The 15734-nt window shown below is 36.6% G+C and overlaps 1 protein-coding gene across 1 annotated transcript; it reads left to right on the forward strand.

The window, feature by feature from the left end:
- Window positions 1-329: 329 nt before the first annotated feature.
- Window positions 330-15429, forward strand: LOC143228293 (uncharacterized). The gene is made up of 2 exons (XM_076459573.1): window positions 330-771; window positions 15052-15429. Exons 1-2 carry the CDS (start codon window positions 628-630, stop codon window positions 15229-15231), a joined length of 324 nt encoding a protein of 107 aa, XP_076315688.1. The 5' UTR covers window positions 330-627; the 3' UTR covers window positions 15232-15429.
- The last annotated feature ends 305 nt before the right edge of the window (window positions 15430-15734 follow it).

Raw genomic sequence — 15734 nt, forward strand, 5'->3', positions numbered from 1 at the left:
AATGTCAGAGAAAATTCAGAAGCTTCATAGTTAACAAAAAAATCTAACTCCATTTCCAACTAATTCTTTTATGGATACTGAAGAAATAATTACTTGAAAATAAAAAAAAACAAACTAGAAAAAATAAAGATAATCACTAAAAGGAAGAATCCATTGGTGCTGCTGTAGACTTGTCGTGCGAAGCTCCTCCCAGTCAAAGCCAATCAAACAGCTTCGAGCTCACAGATTGGCTAGCCTATTTTGCAGTTATTTTATAGGTAATCTTTATACACCCACAGTTTTCCTTTATAACACTCCAAATTTAGTCTCTTTTTTTTATTATCTCTAGCTATCGCCAGTAAAGTTTAAAACGTTACCATGGACATGAAACGCTCAGGCGCAACGTCTATTTGAGGGGGAGTGAGCCTCTATAAAACCCATCTTCTTGTCTTGTTTTGCCATTCGACGGAGGCCTGTTGCATTTTCCAAGCAGCGAAACTTCTCTCGAAAAATCTCGTAGAGAAGAATACTTCGTAACCCTAAATCTGTTGATTTTAATTTCCAAAACATTTATTACAAACTTTCATTCTTTAGTCATTTTTTCTGTAACCGCAACTGAAAATTAAAAAAAATTAAAATAGTAAGAAAATGACAGGCAAAGAAGCGACTTTAATTTTCCTCTTTTTAACCCTAACATGCGCCCTTGTCACCAAAAGTGAAGACGTTTTCCCCGACTTCTGGAAGTCCATCAAATATGGTCCGATTTTTAGAGGCGAAGACAAGAACAGTCAGGTTAGTCAAAATCTATTATCAGACTTAAGAAATTCTGATACAGTAGACGATTGTTTGTTTTGAAATTAAGCACAAAGCTCCATAATGGGCTATCTGTGCTATGCCTACCAAGGGTATCAAAACCCGGTTTTTAGCGTGTAAGTCCGCACACATACTGCCATTGGGAGGCAGTAGGCAAAGATAAGAATAGTCAAGTTTGTCAGAATCTCCTATCAGATTTTGGAAATTTCTGGTAAAGTAGGCGGACACAAGACAACTCAGGTTTGTCGGAATCTGCTATCAGATTTGGAGGTTTCTGGTAAAGTAGACGGATACAAGACAACTCAGGTTTGTCAGAATCTACTATCAGGTTTTGGAAATTTCTGGTAAGGCGGACACAAGACAACTCAGGTTTGTCGGAATCTGCTATCAGAGTTGGAGGTTTCTGGTAAAGTAGACGGATACAAGACAACTTAGGTTTGTCAGAATCTGCTATCAGATTTGGAGGTTTCTGGTAAAGTAGACGGATACAAGACAACTTAGGTTTGTCAGAATCTGCTATCAAATTTGGAGGTTTCTGGTAAAGTAGGCGGATACAAGACATCTCAGGTTTGTCAGAATCTGCTTTCAGATTTGGAGGTTTCTGGTAAAGTAGACGGATACAAGACATCTCAGGTTTGTCAGAATCTGCTATCAGATTTGGAGGTTTCTGGTAAAGTAGACGGATACAAGACATCTCAGGTTTGTCAGAATCTGCTATCAGATTTGGAGGTTTCTGGTAAAGTAGACGGATACAAGACAACTTAGGTTTGTCAGAATCTGCTTTCAGATTTGGAGGTTTCTGGTAAAGTAGACGGATACAAGACAACTTAGGTTTGTCAGAATCTGCTATCAGATTTGGAGGTTTCTGAAAGTAGACGGATACAAGACAACTTAGGTTTGTCAGAATCTGCTATCAAATTTGGAGGTTTCTGGTAAAGTAGGCGGATACAAGACATCTCAGGTTTGTCAGAATCTGCTTTCAGATTTGGAGGTTTCTGGTAAAGTAGACGGATACAAGACATCTCAGGTTTGTCAGAATCTGCTATCAGATTTGGAGGTTTCTGGTAAAGTAGACGGATACAAGACATCTCAGGTTTGTCAGAATCTGCTATCAGATTTGGAAGTTTCTGGTAAAGTAGACGGATACAAGACAACTTAGGTTTGTCAGAATCTGCTTTCAGATTTGGAGGTTTCTGGTAAAGTAGACGGATACAAGACAACTTAGGTTTGTCAGAATCTGCTATCAGATTTGGAGGTTTCTGGTAAAGTAGACGGATACAAGACAACTTAGGTTTGTCAGAATCTGCTTTCAGATTTGGAGGTTTCTGGTAAAGTAGACGGATACAAGACAACTTAGGTTTGTCAGAATCTGCTATCAGATTTGGAGGTTTCTGGTAAAGTAGACGGATACAAGACAACTCAGGTTTGTCAAAATCTACTATCAGGTTTTGGAAATTTCTGGTAACGCGAATACAAGACAACTCAGGTTTGTCAGAATCTACTTTCAGAGTTGGAAATTTATGGTAAAGTAGCCGAAGCCAACAATACTGAGGTAAGTGAAACATTTCAAGCAGGTTCGGTTAACTTAGGTGCAACAACCGAAAGACCAAAACATTCAGATTAGTGAAGCCAGTACGAAACTGGGGAAAACATTCAGGTTAGTGAAGCCAGTACGAAACTGGGAAAACATTCAGGTTAGTGAAGCCAGTACGAAACTGGGGAAAACATTCAGGTTAGTGAAGCCAGTACAAAACTGGGGAAAACATTCAGGTTAGTGAAGCCAGTACGAAACTGGGGAAAACATTCAGGTTAGTGAAACCAGTACGAAACTGGGGAAACATTCATGGTTGGTGAAGCCAGTACGAAACTGGGGAAAACATTCAGATTAGTGAAGCCAGTACGAAACTGGGGAAAATCGTTCTCCTTAAATCTTACAAAACAATTTAAAAAATGCACTATGTTTTTTTCTTTCTTTAATATTACTGAACTAACTGTTTACTGATGATTTGTGTTCGTGTTGAGATTAAGTTCAGTTCTTCAATATTTTGTATGGTTTCTTACTCTAGGCCTAGCATGGTCAGGTGGGTTAAGGCGTGCGACTCGTAATCTGAGGGTCGTGGGTTCGCATCCCCGTCGCGCCAAACATGCTAGCCCTTTCAGCCGTGGGGGGCGTTATAATGGAACAGTCAATCCCACTATTCGTTGGTAAAAGAGTAGCCCAAGAGTTGGCGGTGGGTGGTGATGGCTAGCTGCCTTCCCTCTAGTCTTACACTACTAAATTAGGGATTACTAGTGCAGATAGCTCTAGTGTAGCTTTGTGCGAAATTCAAAAAACAAAACAAACAAACAATTCTTACCCTAAGAACGACTTAAAGTAACTGACTATAATGGTTTTAAGACTCTACGCTAACACTAATCTAGTTTATAATAGGCGAACTTGTTAGACAAAAGGAGATATTTCTATTTTAAGGGTATAAAATATTTAGTAATTTATGAATTATCCTTCAGAGATATTTTTTTTCAGCGATTCCTTTTTGAGTATATTTCAAGAAAATTAGTACTAAAACGGCTCTGGTTACAAGTATAAACCAGCTGGTAAGAATTTGTTTGTTTGTTTTGGAATTTCGCACAAAGCTACTCAAGGGCTATCTGTGGTAGCCGTCCCTAATTTAGCAGTGTAAGACTAGAGGGAAGGCAGCTAGTCATCACCACCCACCGCCAACTCTTGGGCTACTCTTTTACCAACGAAAAGTGGGATTGATCGTACCATTATAACGCCCCCACGGCTGGGAGGGCAAGCATGTTTAGCACGACTCGGGCGCGAACCCGCGACCCTCAGATTACGAAGCGCACGCCTTAACGCCTTAACGCCATGACAGGCCTAGCTGGTAAGAAACATACAGTAATAACGACATCACCGTGAACTTAAAGTAGTTCTTAGAGTTCAGAGTATTCGTCATATATGTGTAACAGAAATGGTCTTTCATACAAATATACTATTGTAAAATATCATCTATTTTCTATGTATGAATATTTATTTTGGTACACGCAAGAAACACAACTGACAATAAAAGTAAATATTGGTCGCAAAAGTGTTTAATATTTGACACTTAACACTTTTGACAACAGTGTAAGACATTTCCACCTTTTAAAATGGTGATGTGGTACTTTTCTTTGGGATTGTTGGTTAGATTTATTGTTAAGTTGTATATAACTGGCTTCAACTACGTTTGTCCCCGGATTCTCTCTACGATCTGATACCATTCGAGGCTTCACAAGTTTGTAACTAGTTCTCTTGTCTAAGCGTCGATTTGAAACTTTAAAGTTTCCTAAGTACGTTACATCACTAATGCAAAATTGTGTTTATATTAACACAGATGTTTGTGTATGTTCACATTAGTGTCTCAGAACTTTTGAATAAAAACAGTGTTAACCACAAAGACAGTCAAAGACTGTCCATGCTAACCGATCTGTAATTTAAAACTGATAGACTAGAAATAATTATTGGGTTACTCTTTTACCAACGAAATGTGCGATTAACTTTCATATTATAACGCCCTATTGGCCGATAGGGCGAGCATGCTTGATGACGGAAATCGAACTCGCGACTCCCACATTGTAAGTAGAACGCCTTGACTTCCAGACCAGGCCTGGTAGTTTATATGATAAATATCCAGTAAGTTAATCTATACGTTCTAATCAGTATAAGTTTTCTTTCACTCAGCTATTGTGCAGGACTATTTTCATTGCGTATTTCTACATAATTGCATGTGCAGGACTATTTTCATTGGCTTATAAGCTCCTTAATAGAAAGAATATGTTTGCTTGAATTAAATTGGAAGTTCTAGTCTAGTAGATCGTAAGGTACCTAAACCACACACACGTACATATATATATATATATACACACTTAGATAAAACGAGTTTGGAGGTTGCTATTGCGATTAGTGTGTTTTCTTACAGGAAAGCCACATCAGGCTATCTGCTGAGCCCACTGAACGGAATCAAACCCAGATTTAAGGGTTTTAAATCCGTAGACTTTCCGCTGTACTAGCGGGTGGCACTATCGTGATTAATATTATGTTACTTTATTTTAAACTTATAATGAACATATTGCTGTCCGACTGTTGCTTACAGTATTACTTGTTCTTTATTGGTATTCGCACACTACTGGACTGTGTAACATTTACAGGCACTCAATAGCATTATTAAATATTATCCCTACATAGTACGGGGAAGGGAAGCAAAACTGTATTCGGAACTTTGCAACTGAGCCACCGAGAAGGGGCGACCAGGTTCTTATATTTTTCTTACCGCACGTTTCGTGGCGTGTCAAACTAATGACAGTGTACTTTCTACCTGTTCCGATAGCCGGAGACAAGTTGAGTAAAAAAGAAGACATTCAGGGTAACCTTCTGTTCTCCTTCTAGGGCCCGGCATGGCCAGGTGGGTTAAGGCGTTCGACCCGTAATCTGAGGGTTGTGGGTTCGAATCCTGGTCGCACCAAACATTCTCGCCCTTTCAACCGTGGGGTTGTTATAATGTGACGATCAATCACACTATTCGTTGGTAAAAGAGTAGCCCAAGAGTTGACTGTGGGAGGCGAAGACTATCTGCCTCCCCTCTAGTCTTACACTGCTAAATTAGGGACGGCTAGCGCAGATAGCCCTGGTGTAGCTTTGCGCGAAATTCAAAACAAACAAACAAACTCCTGCCAGAGGACATTCTTTTAGGTCTTTAGGGTTTGTCAGTATGTTTTTTTTTCTTACTGTTCGCGTTAAAATTTTTGAAGTTCGGGACTATACATACGTAAGCTTTGTTTACTCTCTAGTCTATGATCAGTAGTTCAAAATTACGCGTGGTTCCGAAATTGCCGTTTAAGTCAAGTGCGCGTGAGGTTGAAAACCGCGATTCCGTCAAACAGATATGTAAACGATATCTAATTAAAAACGCCACCACCACCAACAAAACAAGTGTATTACAGAAGAAAAGCAAATGTTAAATGATTACATTCCCCTCATTTCTTTCCCGCCTCCTAGCGGCACAATGCTATATCTGCAGACTTAAAATGCTAGAAATAGGATTCCGATACTGGTGGTGAGCAGAACACGGATAATCCATCGCATAACTTAATGCTTAATAACAAAAAATACAAAACATTTCTTTCCTCGGCTATAATTTTCTAATATACTGCAATCCGATGTGAATTTTTGTTTTCAAAATTAATATAAAGCACTTCAAATTTGTTCGACTGAAACAGAATGTTCGCGATGTCTTTAACATAGGACTAAACGGAATTGGTTCCAGAGTGGCCTGTAGTTTAACGAGCCTGGACCGTGAATCCGTGTATCTTTGGTTGTTTTTCTGTTGCCACAAAAAATCACCCCGCACTGAGGGGTCGTAAGTGTGTTCTAAGAAAAATTGTTAATTTTTACTGATCAAAATCATGGTAGCCAAGCAGTTGGCGGTGGGTGCGTTAAACAGCTGCTTTCCTCTCGGTTTATCGCTTTGAATTTATGGACGGTTAGAACAAACACTTCTTGTGTTTTTTTTGCACGAATATTCGAAACAGTATTCTATAACTTTCACCTAAGCAATATTTATTTAGATACTAATGGACGACAACAATTTTTTTATATATAAATAATTTAGATTATCGTGAAATCCAATTAAGGGGATGTTTTAACAAGAAATGTCAAGGAAGTTTTAGTTAACAATCCCATCAGCAACGCCATCATTACACGTGTACAGTCTAGTCACGTGTCTCAGTTTTAGGCGTGATCTGATTGTGAATTCAAGAATTCTCGAATTCATGGTTTGTGATCCGTTTCCTCAATAATATACATTTGCTAACGACAGTCGTATTATTTTTATGGTAAGTTTGATTTTCGAAGTTTATATGTATAGGTTTCTTTTTTATATAGAAGCATCATGAAAAAAACCGGATTTCGGTTCCCTTGGTGGACACAATAATTGTTTGTTTGTTTGTTTTTTGAATTTCGCACAATGCTACTCGAGGGCTATCTGTGCTAGCCGTCCCTAATGTATCAGTGTAAGACTAGAGGGAAGGCAGCTAGTCATCACCACCCACCGCCAACTCTTGGGCTACTCTTTTACCAATGAATAGTGGGATTGACCGTCACATTATAACGCCCCCACGGCTGAAAGGGCGAGCATGTTTGGCGCGACGGGGATGCAAACCCGCGACCCTCAGATTACGAGTCGCACGCCTTAACACGCTTGGCCATGCCGGGCCCTGGACACAATAAAGATAGCCCATTATGTGGCTTTAGGCTTAACTACAAACAAGCATATAGAAGGCACCCACTTTTATTTTGATTAGTTTATTTGAATTTCATTTTAAAATTGCAAAACCATATCTAGAAGTGTTTAATAATGTAAACTTTGTCTATCCACGAACAACCCTTAGAAGTGTTTAATAATGTAAACTTTGTCTATCCACGAACAACCCTTAGAAGTGTTAAATAATGTAAACTTTGTCTATCCACAAACAACCCTTAGAAGTGTTCAATAATGTAAACTTTGTCTATCCACGAACAACCCTTAGAAGTGTTCAATAATGTAAACTTTGTCTATCCACAAACAACCCTTAGAAGTGTTCAATAATGTAAACTTTGTCTATCACGAAGAACTCTTAGAAGTGTTCAATAACGTAAACTTTGTCTATTCACGAACAACCCTTAGAAGTGTTCAATAATGTAAACTTTGTCTATCCACAAACAACCCTTAGAAGTGTTCAATAATGTAAACTTTGTCTATCACGAAGAACTCTTAGAAGTGTTCAATAATGTAAACTTTGTCTATCCACGAACAACCCTTAGAAGTGTTCAATAATGTAAACTTTGTCTATCTACGAACAACCCTTAGAAGTGTTCAATAATGTAAACTTTGTATATCCACGAACAACCCTTAGAAGTGTTCAATAATGTAAACTTTGTCTATCTACGAACAACCCTTAGAAGTGTTTAATAATGTAAACTTTGTCTATCCACGAACAACCCTTAGAAGTGTTTAATAATGTAAACTTTGTCTATCCACGAACAACCCTTAGAAGTGTTCAATAATGTAAATTTTGCATATTCACGAACAGCTCTTAGAAATGTTTAGTAACGTAACTTTGTGATACAGGGTAATTCAGCTGCGTACCTAACCCGTTTTTTGTTTTCTATGTGACAGTAGTTTGGTAAATTTGTTGCTACGTATCCTCTACTGACAGATCGGTATGTCTGTGAACGCACAATGAAACCGAGTTTCGCTACCCATGATAGGCAGAACACAGATAGTCCATTGTGTAGTTTCATGCCTAACTGTAAACACATTGCTAGCTGTGTGTTTTATCAGATGTAACATATGTATTGAAATCCTTAATTTTAGAGAGAAAAAATATGTGTTTGGAGCCCTCTATCAGCTATTATTTGTTTTTATTATACTTCAACGGTCTTTTCTTCTTTAAATCATTAACAGATTTGTCTAATATTTCCGCTCCAGTTCTTCCACTGGCAGCGTTTATTTCACGGTTTTTATTCGCGTAATCATGTTAAACTTATGGGGAATGCGAAAAGCGAAACAGGAGAATCCCACGAGATAGAGCTTAGGATTACCCGAATTCTGAGTCGAAGAAAAACACTAAAAAACCCGTATGATTCAAGGTACAGAGGTAAGAGCGCGCATCTTCTATACATGTATTTCAGAACTAATAACTTTCTTTCTTTTTAAATCAGCAGAAATGATGCGATAAAATATTAGAAACATATTAACGTGTTAGCTGTTAGCAAAACATTTATAAAACATACTGGGCCACTTAATGAAGGGTAAACATTCCGACGCATTCGTTTGCCTAAAGAACTTTAATGGTAATAATATTTCGAGTGAACCTGAGAGCAGAGATGTCGGTTGTTCCCTATCACCACTCGGATATTAATTTTGCACGTGAACAGAGGAAGTGACGAAGTTTACGGTCTACTAATCCAACAAAGTCAATACCGATCTGTGATGGAATAGCGTTGGGAAAGAAATGGAGTGCCCTGTTACTTAGAGGTTTTCTCTAATAAATCTCATATATAGTACACGTATGTGTGTATGTACATATAAGGGTGAGTGTGTGTGTGCTATTTTAGTTTATACACTGTTTAGGAGATTATAACTTAATTCTAAAAGAAGAAATAAGGTACTCGAAAACCTATAATTGAATATCGTGAAATGAATAATTTATTTTCAAAATGAACAGGACTTTATAAAGGATTACAAACATGTCACTTTCTTGATAAGCGCCCTCAGTGGAAACGAGTTGTACTACACAGCTCCGGATTAAGGCTATGCTAGCCATGTAGCGATTTGCCTCTACGTTAACATGAAATTAAATATATTTTTAACAATTACCTACTGATTAATACGAGTACATTTTAATTCATAGATGAACTATAATCTTTAATTGATCAAATTATTTTGTTTGTTCGAGTACAAACACGTTACTTAAGCCAGCCAGTGAGCAGTTAAGCAGTCGCTAATGGAAGATTTGCATTTCTTCGTGTATGGATGTCGATTTCAGTGCACGTGATCTGTTCATCGTTATGTGCGTGTGAAAAGAAAGGCTGGCGAGGCTTATGATGAGACGTTTAACAGTTTGTGTTCAACTTTTCTTACGTTTCATATTGTCTAAATCATATAATAAATTAAGAAAAAACAAACAGCCTCTCTGTGTTTATTAAAATACTGAAACAAATGATTATATTGTTTGGTGTCCAAAGAGAATCCTAATTTAGTTGGCTTTCCAACATCTTGTCTCTCTGTTCTTGTGGCTCAGAAAAAAGTCTGAGGGCTTCTAACGCTAAATAATCTGTTTTTGGTACGTGCTGTGTGTAGATCACAGGGAGCCGTTGTCTGCCTGGTTTCGAACAACCTATCAATTCGTGTTTTGTAAAAAAAAAGAAGTTATGTTTCACTCGTAGTTATTAACGAACAAAATGATCTACATTAATCTACTTAGAAAATTTATGCAGGCAATAAGAGTTATAAAATGGAGTTACGATTACTTTAAAAAAATTAGAACAGAGAGAATTTGAAAATGACAATTTCTGACCTTTCATCCCACAAAGATAGATTGAAAGTGAAAAGCTTTTTACCATTTTCTCCACAGATGGAATTTGAAAGTGATGAATACGAAATCCTCATCACATAGAGAAAAGTTCAAAGTGAAAAAAAACAACAACTCTGACCCTTTACCCCACACAGAGAAAAATAATTTGAAAGTGAAAAACTCTGACCTTTCACCCCACACAGAGAAAGATAGAGGGGTTGAAAGTAAGAAACTCTGATCTTGGAAACAAGACAGAAAGAAACGGACAATTTAAAAGTGACAATTAAAACCAAAAACAACCGTGATGTGACTTTTGTGTGACAAAAAATGCGGTCAGCTCGAATAAGTTCGAAACCTTGATCTGCTCTACTTGTTTTATAATTATATTTGTCAACTTCATATCGAGTTTCTAATTTCTTTTATATTTTAATATCTTTACTGATTATTCACAAAGTATTAAATATTGTCATTACCTCTCTGTCTTAACACCGTTATCACACCATCACACCAATGTACTTACAGTGATTTGTACCAGTCCGTTTGAGGAAGTACAGTGGTGACGTGTACCACACACTTTGTATATATACAGTGACGTGTTTCAGTCGGTCTAAGTATACACAGTACCAGACAATCTGTGTACGTACAGTACACACTGTATGCACCACTCCGTCTGTATAAATAATTGTGTACCAGTTAGTCGTTTCATTCAAATACAGCAGTTGCACTTTATTTTTGATGTCGCTTCATTCAAATACAGCAGTTGCACTTTATTCTTGATGTCGCTTCATTCAAATACACCAATTGCACTTTATTCTTGATGTCGCTTCATTCAAATACAGCAGTTGCACTTTATTCTTGATGTCCCTTCATTCAAATACAGCAGTTGCACTTTATTCTTGATGTCCCTTCATTCAAATACAGCAGTTGCACTTTATTCTTGATGTCGCATCATTCAAATATAGCAATTGTATCTTATTCGTGACGTCCCTTCATTCAAATACAGCAGTTGCACTTTATTCTTGACGTCCCTTCATTCAAATACAGCAGTTGCACTTTATTCTTGATGTCCCTTCATTCAAATACAGCAGTTGCACTTTATTCTTGATGTAGCTTCATTCAAATACAGCAGTTGCACCTTATTCTTGATGTCGCTTCATTCAAATACAGCAGTTGCACTTTATTCTTGATGTCACATCATTCAAATATAGCAATTGTATCTTATTCGTGACGTCCCTTCATTCAAATACAGCAGTTGCACTTTATTCTTGATGTCGCATCATTCAAATATAGCAATTGTATCTTATTCGTGACGTCCCTTCATTCAAATACAGCAGTTGCACTTTATTCTTGACGTCCCTTCATTCAAATACAGCAGTTGCACTTTATTCTTGATGTCCCTTCATTCAAATACAGCAGTTGCACTTTATTCTTGATGTCGCTTCATTCAAATACAGCAGTTGCACCTTATTCTTGATGTCGCTTCATTCAAATACAGCAGTTGCACTTTATTCTTGATGTCGCATCATTCAAATATAGCAATTGTATCTTATTCGTGACGTCCCTTCATTCAAATACAGCAGTTGCACTTTATTCTTGATGTCCCTTCATTCAAATACAGCAGTTGCACTTTATTCTTGATGTCGCATCATTCAAATATAGCAATTGTATCTTATTCGTGACGTCCCTTCATTCAAATACAGCAGTTGCACTTTATTCTTGACGTCCCTTCATTCAAATACAGCAGTTGCACTTTATTCTTGATGTCCCTTCATTCAAATACAGCAGTTGCACTTTATTCTTGATGTCGCTTCATTCAAATACAGCAGTTGCACCTTATTCTTGATGTCGCATCATTCAAATATAGCAATTGTACCTTACTCGTGATGTCCCTTCATTCAAATACAGCAGTTGCACTTTATTCTTGACGTCCCTTCATTCAAATACAGCAGTTGCACTTTATTCTTGACGTCCCTTCATTCAAATACAGCAGTTGCACTTTATTCTTGACGTCCCTTCATTCAAATACAGCAGTTGCACTTTATTCTTGATGTCGCTTCATTCAAATACAGCAGTTGCACTTTATTCTTGATGTCGCTTCATTCAAATACAGCAGTTGCACTTTATTCTTGATGTCGCTTCATTCAAATACAGCAGTTGCACTTTATTCTTGATGTCCCTTCATTCAAATACAACAGTTGCACTTTATTCTTGATGTCCCTTCATTCAAATACAACAGTTGCACTTTACTCTTGATCTCCCTTGATTCAAATATTGCAGTTGCACTTTATTCTTGATCTCCCTTGATTCAAATATTGCAGTTGCACTTTATTCTTGATGTCACTTCACCCAACCACATTATTTGTACTGGATCTATGGCATCGCTTCTTCCAAGTACAACAGTAATTCTCTACTACTCAAGTCGCTTTATTCAAGAGTAACGGGCCATTTTTTAGTGCAACTTCACAGACCTCTGTATATGTTATCGACGTCACTTAGTCCTCGCGCAATAGGTCTTTCAAATAACGTCGTCCGACTATAGCAATCAATTTAGTTTCAGTACCCGAAACAGACATAAGGTTTGAGAAAGTACCATTTTTTAGCGATTTCTAAGTAGTTTTTAAACGCGCTATTAAGTATTGTTCAAATATTAATAGAATTGTTTATTGCAATTATATCCGATCTGAAAGTTCTAGAACCATATAATGGGAATGTTCATGACTTCGAATTAAGATAGTAAATTTGTTAGAAGTCTGTGATCATATTCTGCTAGCCATGACTTCTCCGAAGAACATGAAACACGAATTTTCTGAGTGTAAAGAACTGGTGTAGTTTGATTATGTTAACAAGTGACCCCCCCCCAACAACTCGCAAGTGTTGTTTTTCAAATTCTTCGCATCATCCACTACTTTTGTAGGAAATCACACACTTTAGGGATAAAGAATAGATATATTTTTGTTATTCATTCCTTTGGTAAACTAAAACATTTCAACCTTTTTTGCTTTTAAAACGTTGTATAGGGGTAGCTGTGGGTACCATGTAGGATATATATATATATACTGTTTTTGTTTATTTGTTGACGAATTTCGTGCAAAGCTACACGAGAGCTATCTGCGATAGCCGTCCCTAATTTACCAGTGTAAGACTAGAGGGAAAGTAGCTAGTTGTCACCACCCACCGCCAACTCTTGGGCTACTCTTTCACCAACGAATAGCGAGATTGATCGAAACATTATAACGCCCATACGGCTAAAAGGGCGAGCATGTTTGGTATGACGAGGATTCGAACCCTCGATTTTCAGATTACGAGTTGAGTGCCTTAAGCATCTGGTCATGTCATGTTGGATTTATATGTGAATGTGTTGAGATTTAGTTCCGTTATTTCAAACTTTCAGCTTTATGCTGCCTGAGGATATTCATAATTAGATTTGCACAGTTGACCTTTTTATCCTTCTGCCTTGATTTCAGATTTTATTATCCTCCGATTGAACAGGTTTTGTACATAAAGTAAAGCTAAATCTGAGTATGTTAAGCAATTAATCTGATGTAGCCTTCTGACTAGAAACATGCAAAAATTGCAAAAGAAAAACTTAAAAAGAATGGAATACATATGTTGATTCGTTAATTGGATACTGTAGCCATTATCGGCCAATAATGGATCTTTCGTTTAATCTAGTGTTAGGATTTACCTGATTGTAAAGGTTAGGCGTATCTGCTCTGTATGCCCCATGGTTGGAAGCAACATGGGTTTTAAAACTAGCGAAAATCAGTGACAGATGATATTTGGTATGCTCAATAGCAGATAAACCTCTGGTGGTTCACATGAAGCCAGTCACAAAATGGTCTTTGATACAATAAAAATTAGTGAAATTACCACGATGCTAGTGATATGTTTTAGTCTGTTTAATCAATGTTGATCATATCAGTGGCTTGTTTGTGATAACTCTAACTATCACTATTATAATTTAGATAACCCAAAATACTGATTTCTTTCTGTCCAGCCAGGCGATAGATAAGAGTTTAAAACGTAGCCTATGAATCAAGGCTTAGGTAGCTTAGAAATATAGATATGTTAGTTATATTTTTACGAGAAATAATTTATCATGTTGAACATTGTTCAGTTATTAGCATATAACAACCGACCTGTTTAGCAATGTTTTGTCTTAATTAACTTATAACAACCGACATATTTAACAATGTTTTGTTTTAATTAACATATAGCAATCGACATGTTTAGCAATGTTTTGTGTTAATTACCTTATAACAACCGACATATTTAACAATGTTTTGTGTTAATTAACATATAACAATCGACATGCTCAGCAATGTTTTATCTTAACTAACATATAATAACCGACATGTTTAACAATGTTTTGTGTTAATTAACATATAGAAGCCGACATATTTAACAATGTTTTATGTTAATTAACATATAACCACTGACTTGTTTAACAATGTTTTGTGTTAATTAACATATAACCACTGACTTATTTAACAATGTTTTGTGTTAATTACATATAACCACTGAATTGTTTAACAATTTTTTGTGTTAATTAGCATATAACCACTGAATTGTTTAACAATTTTTTGTGTTAATTAGCATATTACAACTGACATGTTTGACAATGTTGTTTATTAATTAATATATGATAAACTATCATGTCAACGTAGTTTTAATACATACATAGAATGACAGCGAGACGATAAAACATCTTGTTTTGATCCCAACAACACAGAGAACGGAATCATTGATTTTATTACATCAATGAATCTATGGTTTTCATGAAGCTAATATTTAGAAAAGGAAGTCCATATTTTCACCAAAATTGTATGAACTAAAGTGTGTTTGTTTATTTTGCCGTTAAGCTGGAAGCTATACAATGGACTGTTTACATTGTGTCGAAACGTTGTTTTTTTTTTTCATAAGCCTTCAGACTTAACGAATCACGAATTACTTCAGACTTACCACTGGGGACAAGCGAAGTTATACTTTGTGATATTGTAATCGTTCGTAAGCCTTTAATAAAACAATTTCTGATATTTTTATTGTATTTATAAAACACTGCTAAGCCTAAACATGCCATTAATGTGTGCTATATATCATTTGTTTCGGACGTCTTTTTAGAAACAATGAATACAATGTCAATGAAACCTTACAATCTTTCAGGGTGACCCCAGAATACCGGAGGCCTTAGAAAACGACGAGGCTCTACTGTTAGGCCAAAGTGATCATCAACCATGGATAAAACAGCTGCCCTTTGATAGACGTTTTCTCCCCAGCAAACGTCAGATCCGGTACAACCAGTGTTACTTCAACCCTATTTCTTGCTTTAGAAAGCGAAATTAAACTTCTTGTTGTAGACGAAACACCCGGCAGACAAGCTGGTTATAATTTTGTGTATATATATATATAAATGATGAAAAGCAAAAGTCTCCAAATGTATCTCGTAGACCACAACACATCTTGAAAACTTGACGTAGATTTTCAACTTGTAGTCGTGTAATTAAAGTTAACGTTTAATAAATGTGGAACCAATGTAAAGTTTTGTCTCTTATGTCATACATTTCTTCTTTATAAAGAGTGCTATTAAAGTATACTGTTCATTTGTGATCTTTCAGTAGTTTTAACGTAAAAACAAAGCCATTAATCTCGAAAGTATACATCTGGTCGTTCGGACTCCGGAAGTTCATGAGAATTGTGTAACAACAATACAAAAACAGAGCTATTCTTTTAGAAAAGTGTACAACATCTGTTATTTCGCACTACAGATGTTCTTGGGGATTGTGTAACAATAATACAAAAACAAAGTTATTCATTTAAAAAAGTGTACAACATATGTTAGTTGGGAG

Source organism: Tachypleus tridentatus, chromosome 10, assembly GCF_004210375.1.
Source record: "Tachypleus tridentatus isolate NWPU-2018 chromosome 10, ASM421037v1, whole genome shotgun sequence".
Lineage (NCBI taxonomy): Eukaryota > Metazoa > Arthropoda > Merostomata > Xiphosura > Limulidae > Tachypleus > Tachypleus tridentatus.

Coding starts and splice junctions, on each gene's coding strand:
- LOC143228293 (XM_076459573.1), top strand. CDS start 628: ATGACAGGCAAAGAAGCGACTTTAATTTTCCTCTTTTTAACCCTAACA. Junction 772..15,051: donor GCGAAGACAAGAACAGTCAG/GTTAGTCAAAAT, acceptor ACAATCTTTCAG/GGTGACCCCAGAATACCGGA.